The sequence below is a fragment of the Cynocephalus volans genome, chromosome 12 (genome assembly GCF_027409185.1).
Source record: "Cynocephalus volans isolate mCynVol1 chromosome 12, mCynVol1.pri, whole genome shotgun sequence".
NCBI lineage: Eukaryota > Metazoa > Chordata > Mammalia > Dermoptera > Cynocephalidae > Cynocephalus > Cynocephalus volans.
Genome location: NC_084471.1, coordinates 41,127,850 through 41,143,449, shown reverse-complemented (window position 1 = coordinate 41,143,449; position 15,600 = coordinate 41,127,850). Strand labels below are relative to the sequence as shown.

The 15,600-nt window shown below is 39.2% G+C and overlaps 1 protein-coding gene across 1 annotated transcript in view; it reads right to left on the bottom strand.

The window, feature by feature from the left end:
* Positions 1 to 15,364, bottom strand: part of LIN7A (lin-7 homolog A, crumbs cell polarity complex component) — a 131,555-nt gene extending 116,191 nt beyond the window's left edge. Inside the window, exon 1 of the mRNA XM_063076255.1 lies at positions 15,283 to 15,364. Coding sequence (XP_062932325.1) covers positions 15,283 to 15,364 — 82 coding nt within the window. The remainder of the gene's footprint in view (positions 1 to 15,282) is intronic.
* Positions 15,365 to 15,600: the final 236 nt, after the last annotated feature.

Below are 15,600 nucleotides of genomic sequence, written 5' to 3'. Positions count from 1 at the left end.
CAAACAATATCTGTCACAACTACTCAACTTTCCCTTGCAGTTCGAAAGTACTCAGACGATTTGTAAATAAATGAATGTGGCTGTGTTCCAATAAAACTTTACTTATGCACACTAAAATTGCAATTTAATATAATTTTCATGGGTCACAAAAGCTTCTTTTGAGTTTTTCAACCGTTTAAAAATGTAAAAGCCACTTAAGTCACAAGCTGTATTTGACATGGGGTTGTAGTTTAGAACCTCTGGTTTAAAGCAAAATTGGTAGCAATAAGTTGTGGGTTTATAGCACAGGTACAACAGCAGAACAAAACTTAGGCAGGAGCAACTGGAAGTATATTGTTGTATATAAATAATATTATTTTAAGGAAATCTCTGATAAATTAAAGATATATATACTAAACCCTTCAGCCACCACTACAACAAATGAAATAAAGATATATAACAAGATAAGCAATGTCCTCCATCATTGGTAGATCAGTAAAGTATTATTTGCATATAAGACAATCAATTAGTTACAGCTCCTTCACATTTGGAAAATTTATAATTTCCAAAGACAAAATCTCATATCGAAATATTCATATTTAGGAGAAATTTTTAAGACTAAAAATAACTAAATATATTTCTTGAAAGCTCTGAAAATAATGGAGAGAGATCCAAGAAAAGCAGCTTTGAAAACTTGCTAGTGCATATAAGACAGAGATTTCTAAACCAAGAGGGGGGAAAAATGGAAATGAGCAGGAAGACAGGCATACTTTCAGTATATCCATGTACAGTTTTCTTGCCTATGGCTAATCCATTGAACTATTTAGGATAGGGGATTGCCAGGATCATGTGATGATTGTTACACTGCCTTACTCGGCTCCAGCTATGTTATCGTCTGAATGTGTGTGTCCATCAAAAACCTAATCATCAATGTGACAATATTAGGAGGTGGGAGCTTTGGGACGTGATGAGGTCATGAGGGCAGAGCTCTTATGAATGGGATTAGTGCCCTTATAAAGGAAGCCCCAGAGAGCTGACTTCCCCCTTCTACCATGTAAGGGCACAGGGAGAAGGTGCCTTCTCTGAACTGGGAAACAGGCCCTAACCAGACACTGAATCAGCCAATACCTTGATCATGGACTTCCCAGCCTCCAGAGCAAGGGCTTCATTTGTTTTGTCTTCTACTATTCCGTTACCAAAAGATCCATTTTCTAGACAACATATGCTATACTGAAGAAGGAAAGGGTGTGTGTGTGTGTGTGTGTGTGTGTGTGTGTGTGTGTGTAAATCCTGTATGGTTAGGTTTAAAATGGTTAAAAATAAAAATTTTGGCCTAAAGGATTAAGCTTCAGATAACTATAAGTTTCACTTAGGCAGAACATCTCTTCCACATTTAATGGTAGACAAATATAGTATTACTTGGGCCACTGAAATCCATATTAAAACCCCAAGACATGTATTTTAATGAGACGGGGTAAGCAGAGTGTGTTTATGACCTTTGGGACATTTAGAACTAATCTTGAAGGAAAAAAATGTCACAAGTTTCCCTTTATGCCTGAAATTCAGGTTCTGCTACATTCTTCCTCTTCTGACTTGCAGGTAAAGACTGTAAGGAAAGTGGACTTGGGGCACTGTTACCAGGGTTCCACTCTCTTATGTGAGCCTGTCAAAATTCTAGGTCTGTAAAGAAGTTTTGTCTGTGCATTACAGATCACTGAAAGGTAACTTGAATGTCACAGTCATTATCTCTTGGCTCACTGGCACAGCCTGGGAAAATGAAACAGAATATTGCTGTTACTTTCTTATAATTCTGTCTATGGGTATTTTCACCTTTAGTACTAAGAAATTAATAACTACTATTAATAATTAGCACAGCCATTTATTAAACCCCTGCGATTTTCCAATAATCATGCTAGACATTAAAAATACCTTACTTAAACTAGTCTATACCAACATTAGTATACATTCTTTTCATAAGCATTGGACAAAGCTCTGTCTTTTTTTCTAGGACACCATGCTCTCCTGTTGTGCCTCCTACCTGTCTGTCTGTTCTGTGAAGCCTCTGCAAGCACCTCTGCCTATAGTGTTCCATACAAGTTCATGTTCCTCAGGGCTTGCTACAGACCTATGCACTTGCTCTTGCCAGTGTGGTGTAGTGATTAAGCCCAGGGTCTCAAGAATCAACCGGCCTACACTCTTAACTTCCTTTATTTAGCCTCCTATATTCCCAATTCTTCAAAGTACTAATTGCTCCTGCCTTACTGGTTTCTTGTGAGGATTAATTAAAATGAAACATGAAAAATGCTAAGCACAATGCCTGGCATGTAGTAAATGCTCAATATGTGTGAGCTGCTGTTATAATACTCACAATATGTCATCATAAATTATTTGCTTAATGTCTGTCTTTTTCCCTAGACTGCTAGCTTTATCCTTAGCCTGTGACTTTGTACCTTTCACACAGTAGGCTCTCATTCATTTTTCCTTGAATGGTTAAGTTAAGGAAAGAAGAATCAAAGGAACAGATCACCATGCAAAGTGGGTGTCATTATTCTTATATTATGAAAGAAAATGTAGACAGTTGGTTATAGCATGGTGATGGTAATACGAAGGTCCAGGGTTCAATCCCTGCAGCCTGCTGCCAAAAAAAAAAAAAAAAAAAAAAGAGAGAGAGTAATCAATATTTTTAGTTTCTACAGATAATAAGTGGCAGAATTGCAACCCACCTCCATATCTATCTAAATCTGAAGCCCATGCACTTCTCATTTATTGCACTGGGGAAAACGCATGCTTCTGGGGAGAAGAGATGGAAAGAATCAGTCATTACTGAGCACTTACTGTGGATCTGGTGGCGTTCTAAGAACTTGCATATGTTTTCTCAGTTAATTTTTACAGCAATGCTACAAGGTAGCAACTATTATTATTTTCCATTTTACAGATGAAAGTTAAAGTACAAAGAGGATAGTAACAGGTCAAGGTAACATGGCTAGGATGAGGCAGGGTAATTAGGGTTGGGACTCAGCCTCAGAGCTCATACTGCCACATGTTTGCTTCTTTCAGCATCATGTGATGCTTTACAATTAAACAGCACTGAAAAAGGAGTCAAACATCACTCTTAGTTATATTGTCTCCAGTCAAGTATTTAGTATACTTTTGTTATCTGTATATGATTAGTTTGTATTAAAAAAAAATAAAAGGCCACTGAACATCTACACAAACTCTAATTCTTGTCCTAAACAATGACTGAATTTTAAAGTCCTCTAAGTCATCTTTAACAACTTTTACAATTTATTATTCACCTCTGCCTTAACATTTCCATTCATAAGATATTCACAAATTCACAGAAGGCAGTAATTCTAATTTTGAAAGAGTGAATGTAGGAAATTTTTTCTTGGATAAAAATCTGTCACTTTACACCTTCTGCTCATTTACCTGGTTTTGCTCCCTGAAACTATGCCATATTTGAAGACAAATGTTGGGAAAATAGAATAGTTTGGTCAGGGCCCTCACCTTGGGTCCAGTTGGGTGTGGTTTTAGCACATCCTTTGTAAGCAAATTGCTTGTGTGTGTGTACGTGTGTGTGTGTGTGGAGTTAATGCGCATGCACACCAATTTATCTTTTCAGTTTTGTTGCTATTCTTGTGATCTTCAGAGAGAGCGAGAGAGAGAGAGTGAGAGAGAAGAGTTTTAGTGAAGCAGGTGGGTGGGCGTCTGCCTTGGGCATCTGCCCTGTGCAGCCATGCTTTCCAACCTATGGCTCCAAGGACCTTTTTGCCAGTTACCTAGCTCATAGACCTGCGTGAAGGGGTCTGGTGACCCAGCCTGGCATATGAAGGGTTTGTGACCCAGTCTGTGAATGGGCTTGAGGGGTCTGGGAGCTCCAGACCCAGCCCTAGCTCAACAATCAGCCCAGTCACTACAGGATTACCAGCAGGTAAAAGAGCCCAACAACTAGCGTGATCATGGAGCTAGACAATTGGTGTCACAAACAGGATACAGAGTCCTACAATTGGCAGTATTGACAGGATTCCAGACATTAGCTATAGCTTCACAACAAGCCACTCATTTATTCAGCAAACATCTGAGCACTTATCTTTCAAGCACTGTGACAGGCAATGTGTGCCCAAAGATAAATATAAGAAACTACTGTTTTTAGGGTGACAGCTGTGTAAAAGAATAATTTCAACCTCGTGTGGTAAGAGTTTTAGCAAAATTATAAAAAACAATTATGGAAGTATCAAGAAGTAAGTTGTTTGGGGAAAGAGGATTGGCAAATTAGGTGAGTATATGGAAAATTTTGTTTTGACCTCTGTCCCCAGCCCTCTGGCAGTAGGTAGGGAGTACATGACATTCCAGGACTTAGAGAAGAAACAATTATCATTGTTGAGTGGTTACAATGTCAGACCTGTTCTAAGTACTTTATACAGATTAACTCATCTAAAACCAACAACTCTGTGTTGGTGCTATTCTTACCATTTGCCAGTATACAGATAATTGATTTGACTCCAAGCAGTCAAATAACTTTGGTGGAAGTTGAAGAGCTAAGTAGGAGGAAAAACTGGGATTCAAACCCAGGCAGTGTGGCTCCAGAGTGCATGTTTTTAAGTGCCATGTGGCTTCCCAAACAACAAGACACCCTAGAAATGACTTATAGTACAATAGAAACTAATAGTATTGGAATGCCACATCACATAGTATTTGCCATTCATTATCTCATTTAATTCTCACAATAATCTCTTTAAGTAGGTATTACCAGCTGACACTATATGTCCTTCTGTTCCTGTCTCCTCTTCCTTTCCTATTACAGCTTTCCATTGCTTGAATCCACCAAGATTATCACCTTTGCACCAGCTTCTTTCCCCTTCTCAAAATGCTCTTCTTCCAGATCTTTGCATGGCTATCTTTGCTCTAATGTCACCTCCTCAGAGTGCCCTTCCAGAATCTCACTGTGTACATAGCTCTCAGTACCATTCCACTGTTTACTTTTCTTCTCCGTATTCATTGCTCTCTGGAATCGTACTATTTGTTTAACTATTTAAATATTTTGTCTGTCTACCCTAAATAGAATGTAAGCACCATCACTAACAGAGAGCTCGCCTATCTTGTTTGCTTCTGTATCCCTAAATATCTACTAAACCGTAGGTAAGTCATATAGTAAACATTCAAAAACATTAATTTCAGCTTTTTTATTCCTACCTTTTTGTTATTTTTATTCTTGTGAATTAGTGTTCTATCAAATTATTAACTTATTTTTTGGATCCAAATAATAATATATGGATAGTCTTTAAACATAGGATTATTGATTTGTGCATATTAGTGATTATATCACCTCAGAAAATTCACTTATACTTTCTAATAGCTATTCAGTTGATAATCAAATAATCTAAAAATAATAATTTTGACAGTTCCTCTTTAATATCTGATTGCTTATTTTTTATCTTATAATATTGATTAAATCATTTCTGTACTGTTCTTGATGTTAATTTTCCATATTTCACCACTAAGTATAAGAATTGACATTGGCATTTGGTGGTTAGTTTTTATAATGTTAAGAAAGTGCTCTGCTTACAAGTTACTAAAGTTATTTATTTCAAAATCAGGTATTGATATTATCTTTCATCACATGCCTTTATCCATATATACTTAGATGATACGGCTTTTCTCCTTTAATCTGTTAGTGTAAAAAAAAATCACAGGAAAATATTTCCTAGTGTTGAACAATCCTACTTTCTTGGAAATCAATGGTTCTCAACTGTACGAGTTGGTACTGCCTGTGATGATACTCCAAGATAGTACTTTCCAGGAATCTAGAAATTCGTCAGGTGTTTTCAGTGACACAATGATGGGACAGACAGAATTTAGGCTGGTATTTAATGCCTAGGAGCTAAACCTCCTACATCACAAATAAGTTTAGGGCTCCAAATACCTATTGTGTCTTAGTTGAGAAACACTACTGTGAGTTAGTTTTTCATCATGTTTTAAAACTTATTATTAATATGATTAATATGCCAACACAAAGTGATTCCTAATTTTGAATCATTCTAACATTTTTGAAATAATACCTGCTAAGTTATGGTATATAAGTGTTTTATTACATTACAGTCGGCCCTAGTATCCTGGGTTCTGCATCTGCAGATTCAACCAACCATGGATTGAAAATATTCCACAACTGAAAAGATACAATAACAATTCAATAATAAAAAGTAATACAAATAAAAAGCCAATACAGTATAACAACTATTTGCATAGCATTTACATTGTATTAGGTATTATAAATATTATAATCTAGAGATGATTTAAAGTATGTACAGGTTATATGCAAATATTATGTCATTTTATATATCTGTCATCTGCAGATTTTGTATCCACCAGAGTCCTAGAACTAATCCCTCACAAATACTGAGGGGTGACTTGTATTAGTATTAAATAGTTTTATATTCAACTTTAAAGAGAAATTGGGCTTTTTTAATATTTTATTTTTTAATATTTTGATAATTTTATCACATTGGTCATGAATTTGTTAAATAATGCCCCCAATATTTTTCAAATCAACTTCTTTTAAACCAGATTGTTCCAGCCGTATTGGAGTGCAATCAATATGAATCTAATCACGTTGTAATGTGATTCAACCAAATCATTTCTACTACATTTTACATCTTTTATTGTAACCTGCTATTTAAGCTAAGTATAATTTTAGAATATTGATTTGGTTGGCCAAATTATTTGCTATTTCTTTCAGCTCTATGTTACCTGTAAATTTGATTAAAATATGTTCTAGGGCACTCATTCAAAATATTGGTAACAGTGCAGAACAGGACAAAGAACCAAACTTCAATGGGACACTGTTTCAACCACTAGAATTCCAAGAGTACAATTATCCACTTCATGTATCTCCACATTTTCCACAAGGCTTCTATAAGAGTTGTAATGTCATGAGTATATAGTATGGCTATGGCATACATCTGAAATTTAGCAGGACCTATTCTTAGGGATCCCATGTAGCCACTTTCTTTCCTAAGAACCAATATTCCATTCTTTTAATAATATGCCTTATATTTTTCTGTTAGGAGACAAACAACAAATGGATTAGTCTATAGTTTCCTAAAACAACTTTATCACCTTTTTGGAAGCCAGGTTATTTGTCCATCAGCAGTTACTGTTCTTCTCCAATTTTCCTCAAAAATAACTTTCAGCAGTCCCTTAACCATAGGTCCTGATTCTTTCATTACTGTTAAGTAGACTCATCTGTGATTTGATGCTTTCCCCCATCCCCACCTAACTTGGTGGTTTATCATTCTGTGACTCCCATCATTCTATCTTTTCTTGATTAAAGGCAATTCTTTGATAGAAAAAAAAACCCAGAAGATTTTATACTGAGATATAACTATCACCACACTGGGAAAGTAAACAAAAATAGCAGAACCAGTTAAGACTTGAAATAGCTACAGTGTTTCTAGGAGAAATTACCATCAGTTTAAATTAGAAGCCCTAGTTTTCTGTCCAAAACAGATATCTGAGTGGAACTTCAAAGTAAGTTTCAATCCCACATGATTTTTTTTTCAAGTGGTCATTTTCTTTTTTTTTTTTCCTGAAAATTTTATTTATTTTTTCTTATACATATTTATGGGGTACACAAAGTTGTCAGTGTTTGTGTACAGTATGTGATGATCAAATCAATATTATTAGCATGTTCACCATTGCAAATTGTAATTATTCATTGTGTCCTTTACCCAATTACTCCCTAACCCCCTACCCCCTCCCCCTTGCCCACCTCTAGTAACTATATGTCTGTTCTCTCCTTCTGGAAGTTCAACATTTTATAGTGGTCTTTCTTTCATTCATTCTTTTTTTTCTTTCTTAGCTCCCACTTATGAGTGAGGACATGCAGTATTTCTCTTTCTGTGCCTGGCTTATTTCACTTAACATAATTTTCTCCAAGCTCATCCACGTTGCTGTGAATGCCAGAATTTCACTCTTTTTTACGGCAGAGTAATATTCTATTGTGCATAAGTAACCACATTTTCCTCATCCAGTTGTCCATCCATGGACATTTAGGTTGGTTCCATATCTTGGCTATTGTAAATAGTGCTGCGATGAACGTGGGAATACAGGCATTTTTATTAGCCACCTCTTCAAATTCAACTAGCACTTTACTTACCAAAACTCAATCATAAGAAAACCTTCTCCATGTAGACCAGAAGTAAAGCACTTACGGATTTTTTAAATCACAATATGATTTTTTAAGGTTATGCTCTCATTTAATGATTTCAAATTAAATCCATTTTAGCTTATTTAAAAGGACATAGTTCTATCATTCATCCATTTGTGGTTAAAAAAAATAGGGCAGTATAGCTCATCTGTCTGTGTGTCGATTCTGTAGCCTGCCCCCTCTTCCCCCCCATTAAAAAAAATTCTTTTCAATCTTTTCAGCTATATTCTGACATTAGCTTGTCTGGTTTAAGTCACAAGTTAAAACAGTGTGGTGGGTGCAGGCAACGGATACAGGGCTATTAATATCAACACCAATGCTTCACAGTCTTTCTTGGCCACAGAGAGCACTCCACTTCTAGAAGTCTGCTACACACACACACAGGCAAAGTCACAACCTAAGGTAGCCACTGTTTTTGCATTATTTTAGGTTGGAAGAGTTTTTGTTTGTTGATTTGTTTATTTTTTAGCATTAGGAATATTCCACGATAGCTAGTATAGCTAAATCAATTTTGTTCATTCATTTATTCAATCAACAAATATGAAGAGTGTGCCAACTGTGTGCCACACAGTATGCTGGGCTCTACATAAACAAACCCAACATGTTCCGTAACCCAGCAAAGTGTATATCCTAACAGACAGATATGAAGATTTTAAGAAAAGAACGCTCTCCAAGAGATGTCTATTTTGCACATATCAAACCATCCCTAATACCCAGTACATCTTCTCATTTGATATTACTCCCTAAATGTTCCCTTTCCCCTACTAAGCAGCTAGGTTCTCATTATGATCCCTAAGAAAAACACTCCAGGAGAAAAAGAATTAATTTCAAAATGACAAGAGTTACACAAATACATCTTGAGGCTTGGATAGTTGACATACCAAGCGGGAAGGTATTCACCAGATTTTCTTTTTCTGGAAACTCTATCATTAATTTACGTATTTCTTTAAAATTTTAAAGCTATATATAAAACTCTCCTTAAGTACAAAATACCTTTTTTTTCTTTGTAATTGAAACTCTTCAGAGATTTAGGTCCTTCTCTTTGGAACTTTTTAGTATCAATCAAAAAATAAAAGACAGATGTGGCAAAATTCTGACTCCTATAAAGTGTTACATAATTACACAGTATAGTACAAAAAGAATAACTCAATATTGATTTACAAAAAAAAGTCAAATAAAAATAATTTTTAAAATTTGGAGCTTACAGAAAATATGTGAAAGAAAGCAAGGACTTAATGTTCGTAGACTAAAATATATCTGGCTGCTGATGTGGGAAGGATTTAGGACAAGTGACATAAAATATAGTCAGCCTCTCTTTTTCCTCCCCAATCAAAACCACCAGGGCATCATCTTTAAAACAACTAGAACTAACTTAATTTTTGCTTTCCTTCTTCCTTAATCTCTCTTCGTGTCAAATAAGAAAAAAAAAAAAAAGTCAACCAGGAGTGAGAGAAGGGGCAAGCCCCTTTGGACTATGAGCAAAAGCCATTTTCAGCAAATACTGATTTTATAAAAACGGGTGAATATCATTGATTAGAAGAGCCATAGGCTGCTCAAGGCTTGAATTGCAAGATACATGAAGCAATAAGCTCTGCATGCCTAGAAAGTGAAAAGGGAAAAGAGAAAAATTTTAATATATCACAAATTCTGTGAAAAGTGTGGCACCCATGGGGTTCTCATTTGCATTCAATTTTTGTTCTCATGTTTTTTCCATAAGGTTGAAATCCACAAAATAAAAGTTCTTGGATTTATATTAGAATTTTCAAAAGACAAAAGTGATTTTTTTTTAAAAAGGAAAAGCATACTAACATTGGTTTAATCAATATCTACGACTTACTTCAGAAGCCAAGAAATAAAGATTTCCATTTCCATTTTTGCAACTTATCCTAAAAGAATTTAACTCACAGAAAAGTTAGATGACAGTAATATCAACATTTTATCTTATATAGGTACCTACATGCAAATTGTAAGCTACCAATCATGTCACAAGGAAAGTATCAAAATTTTTAAATTATATAATTTTAATTCATTCCTAGAAATGTTTTAATTGTTCATTTTTCTTCAAGAGTTGGTTTTGTATGATTCCTTTGTACGCCATGATTTTTTCAAGGCCATTTGGCTTAAAATTAGGAGGAAAAGATAAGCAAAAGTGAAATTCTGGAGAATTCTTTTGAATTATCTTTTCTGACCTTGAGATAAAAAGTGAAGGAGAATTGGAGCAACCGTACTGAAGAAAGGGCCTAAATCCATGCAATCTTTAATACAGTAAATTGTTCCTATGTCCTTTAATGTGAAGGTGTTAAGTGTCATGGATTGCATTCTGTTTTGTTCCCTTGAGTTTAGCTGAAGGTCATTCCTGGTGTCAGAGATTAAAATCTGCGCAAGCTAACCTCTGATGCAGGGAAAAGTTGCTGTGAACATGTTAAAGTCTGGAAGAGAAGAACTCTGCTCTAATCTCCTTATCAGCATCTTCTCTTTGCCACGAGGGTAAATTACATGTACTAATTCCTATATTACTGTCTCACATAAAATATTACACTGAAAATGAATATATCTCATAGTATGACCACTTGGATTAAAAAATGTAGATTTATGCATAGTGATATGTAAATTACAGTGCCCAGTATATCTTTGAAAATCCAATCATAATATATGATGTTTTAGCCTAGCAATAAAAAGAAGTGAAAAGCAGATCTATAGATTTCCTTGGCATACACAAACAAATTTCACCCCAGTATACATACTAAAAGGTGTTATTCCTTGGTAATTTTAATTTTCAATCAGTTTCTTGGTTATAGATGTATTAACTGGATGGTAACCAAGTTGTAAATGTGAAACTACTTTTATGTATACTCTTCCATCTCTCCAGAATGCTTTTCCTGAGGATCATATTATTATAATACATCAAAACCCAGTTTAAATTTTGCTTTCTTAGTGAGCCTTCCTTGAGCAATGCTAACTAAATAGGTCCTTCCCCATTATTCTCTATCCCAAAGACATGTTTATTTTCTTCAGAACTCTTCATATTTTCAACTAAAATCTAAAATCCTAATTATGAATTACATCATCTGCCCCCTGGCTACCAACTTCATGCATACCATTTTCTTTACCCTTCCCTCTCACTTTTCCATACTGACTTCCTTGATGTTCCCAGGATGTACATGTGAGTTCCTCCTCCTGAATACATTCCCTCAGATATCTGCACGTTTCTTTCCTTATTTTCTACAGGGCTCTTCTCAAATGTCACCAACTCAAGAGGCCTTCCTTGACTAGCATATCTAAAACAGCAGCCCCTATCACTTTCCTTTATCCAGTTTTATTTCTTCTATCTAGCACTTATAGTTGTACATGTATGTGTTCATGGTGTGACTCTCATTAGCATGTAAATGCCATGAGATTTTATCTCTTGTGTTCATTAGCACTGCCACAATGCTTGACATTAAAGCTGGCACTCAATACTTAATTGTTAAATCAATTGATTAATCCCATACTTATTATCTGTCTCCTCCACTGATTCTTAAGGACCGTAAAAGTAGAAGCTTTGTTTCTGGCATTCCTATAGTATCTTGCATATAGTAGGTGATAAATGAATATTGAATGAGTGAGTGAATGAATGAATGGTCTACTTGTGTGTGTGTTTTTAAATCTCCTTCCCCCAGTAGGTTCTAATTACCATGAAAAGTAGAAATATGTCCACTTAGAACATCAGTGTATACTAATCCCACAATAGGGTCTAGCTTATAGTAGACCCTCATAAAGTAAGTGAAGCATATCAAGGACTGGGACTAGAGTGAACAGAAACCTAACTCTGGTTATAGCCACACGCAGGTCCCCACAGGGTTAATCTGAGGTCTTAATGGAAGATGGAAAAGGGTTTAGGATATGTACAGAGCCACGAGAGCCTTAAGTCACAGGGCCCAGCCTGGACCTTGAAAAGGCTTGCTTTCCAGGGGAGACCCAAGAAGTTAGGTGCACACATCTGAGCCTCTTACTTTCAGATTACATTTTTTGAATTTGGGGAGGAGTAAACCTTAACTTCAATCCATAGCTTTGATTCGTCTGATTGAAATGTTTGCCTTGAAGATTCCAGATGTATCAATCTATGACATCAAAGGACAACAAACAAGAATTAGATTTTAACATAAAATCTCCCACTAAATAGTACAGTAACCTTGAAAACATCTCCACCGTCACTTCTGTCATGTTTTTCATTTGTAAAATGAAGGTACTAGGAAAAAGGCAGCAGCTCTAAAGTTAGGGATTGCATATTCAGGTTTGCTGAAATGCCCTTGGGAGGCTTTGTCTCTCCCTCTCCTTTCTCCACCTGTCGCAATCCCTCTGGGTTAGAAATTACAGCCTGGGTGAGCTATTGTTACTGACGGGAATCTGTCCAGTGTGTAGGGAAAGAAAAGTTAAGAGCCACTGGCCTATGTGATCTCTACCACCCTTTTCAGGACCAAAAATGTTGTGAATCTATGAACTGTTATGTACCTCTCAGTTCAGTACAAAATCCCTATATTTTAACATTGCTTAAGTTACTGCCATCTGTAGTTTACTAACTACACTAACTTAACTAGCTTACCCTAACTTACACTAACTTAATTTTTGATCCTACTATGAGTCAAGGACTATGGCAGGCACTGAGAATTCAAAGATGAATTTAGAAATGGTCTCTTCTCTCAAGGAGCTCTGTCCAACGGGGAGGCAAATGCAACAGAGTGTGATAAATGCTTTGATGGGGCCAAAGCAGGGAGTAAATTTAGAACACATCAAAGGGCACCAAAGCAGCCTTTTTCTGGAGGGATGATCTGGAAAATCTCCCAGTAAGTGACCCCAAACTGAGTCCTAACTTTAATTAATTGAATTATAGACTGCTAATGCTGTACAGTGTCAGAATCATCTAATCCAAACTCCTGAGGAGGCACAAAAAGGAAACTGATTTCCACAGAGGGTCACTGATTCATCCAAAGTGAGTACCAGGGTTGCAACTAGGACCCAAGTAAGCATTACTGGGCTACCTCTTTTTCAAGACACTTTTTTTGGAGGGAAAATTTTTAGAACTTCTTCCATTAGTTTAATGATGGAATTAATCAATGAACTAATCATAATTTAATAAGGTAGATAAATATTTATACATATTGACTTCATGTGCAGTGGTGATACCAATAACCCATCATCCCTAGGTTACAGTAGCAGTGTGAGCTGTTGGTGAATTTATTTAGATCCATCCACAGTCTAACCCAGCTTGACTCCTGAGCTTCTGCATAGACCTAATCACACTGAGAAGGATGGTACAGTACAGTTTGGCTGTGAATAAGAACAAACTTTAGGAATAAATCTTGGTCTGATTAGCACCTCCCCTCAACAACTGACTGAGGCATCTAGAGGCTAAGGTAAAACCCAAGAAGTAAAATATTTTATTATTAGTAGTAGTAACAGTAGTACTAAATAAAATTGCTCAGGTATGCAATCTTGTTGGAGTTTTTTCTCCTAACATCGTTTTACTCGGATTATTTAATGACTGTGATTTAGTAATGGGACAATATAAGAGCTCATCACATTAAAACAGAACTACTCGGGAAATCCATAGTTTCTAATAGCGTGCCATCTGTTTGGCTCTTACTGGCAATGGATTTATCCTGCTTAGTGCAGATGATGATATTGGGGGTGAAATCATGGATTATACAATAGATTTCTGTGCTATTTAACTACTGTTATTAATTTGCTACCTTTCAAATCAACATTTCCCAACATAAAATCAATTATTTTTTATTTTTCAACTCTTACCCCAACTGAGGTTGCTACAGGCACCATATAGCGTGTGTTCTGGCGCCAATGGTAAAGTCACCCACAATCTCTCCAAATCAAAAACCTCAAACTGAGTTCACTTTTTCCCACTGTACTCGCTGCACGATGCTCTTTTGCCTCGCCCCACCGTCCAGTGCAAAGGTACATCGGACTGAATCATTTTCTTTGAACACACCATTTCCAAATGGCCGCCCAGGGTCCTAAATCCGGCCGCTGCGGACAGCGACTAGCGGGTGCCGTCCTCTGCAGAGCTTTGGGACTCGAGCGCCCTTATAACTGGACGTCGGAAGCCAGAACGGAAACCTGAACAGTCAGGGACAGGTGTCACCCCGCACGGGTGCCCCAGAGAGGCCCCCGAGAGCAGCGAGGGACTCCTTCCCTGGGTTTGCGGAGGTCCTAGGGCGAAAGCAAACACTGTCCCCCGTTCAAGTCAGAGAGCAGGACGCACAGGGTCACAGGTCAGAAGTTGAATTTTAACCCAACCTGCCTTTCACAGCCCGGGCACCGCGGTGGCACTGAGCCAGGAGAGAACGAGGTTGGCTGCGGCGGGAGAACCTGAGAGTTGCGGCCGCCCGGGAGCTGCCGGCGGCGGGAACGGACGCGACCCCCGCCGCATTGGGAACGCGAAGCCGGGAAGAGCCGGGCTCGGCTGCCGCGACGCTGCGCCCCCGGCCCGGGCACGGCTGCCTGCGCTCCGCGTTACTCTCTCGGCAGAAGGCAGCTCCCCGCCACGGCAGCCCCGTCGCCGTGCGCCTGGACACCCCCGGCTGCTCCCTGCTCGCCCCCGGGCGGCCTCCTGGGCACCGGCAGCGGGACCGCCCCTCGCCCTCGGCGCCCGGACAAACTTCCATCCTCCTGGGCCCGGGCCGTGCAGGCTGGCAGGCGGCTCCCTCGCCCGTCTTCGCCGGTCCCCGGCCGGGCGAGCTTCCTCTCTGCCCCTCTCCAACCCCGAGCCCCAGGCACCGAGCGGTCCCCGCGCATCCGCTCCAACAAAGCCGGCGGCCCGGAGGCGACCCGGCCAGGGGCTGGGAGTGGCGGCGGGGGCGCCCGAGCCCGAAGCAGGCGCCCCTCGGCTGGGCTGGGACCGCGGGCAGGAGCAGCGGGGCCGTGGCGGGGACAGAAAGGGGTTAGAAAGTATCCCGCTCCCGGCGCGAACGCCTTCTGGGCTCGTCCTCGCCCGCCCTGGCTCCCCCTGCCCGAGCGCGTCCCGCTGTCCCGGTGGGAGTTGGCGGAGGCAGAGGGGACGGCAGAGGGCACGCGGTGGCCTGGCGGGCCAGCCGCTTCCTTACCTCTGTCCAGAGTCAGCGGCTGGACCACTGTCAGTGTCGCCATGTCTGCCGTGGGAGCCGAAGTGACGCTCGGCTTCAGCATCAGCAACCGCTCGTAGTGAGAAAAAGAGGAGGAGACTGGGGGCGGGGGCGGGGAGGGAGGACGGAGAGGAGGGGCGGAGGGGGAGGGAGGAAGGGGCCGTGGTGCGGGAGAGGGAAGCTTGGGCGGCTTGGTGGCCAGATGGAGACGCGGCTGCTCCGCGGCGGCAGATCCTCCGACGCGGCGTGCAGCGGCGCAGGTACCCGGGCGCCTGCATCGCCGGGCTCCGGGAGGAGGCT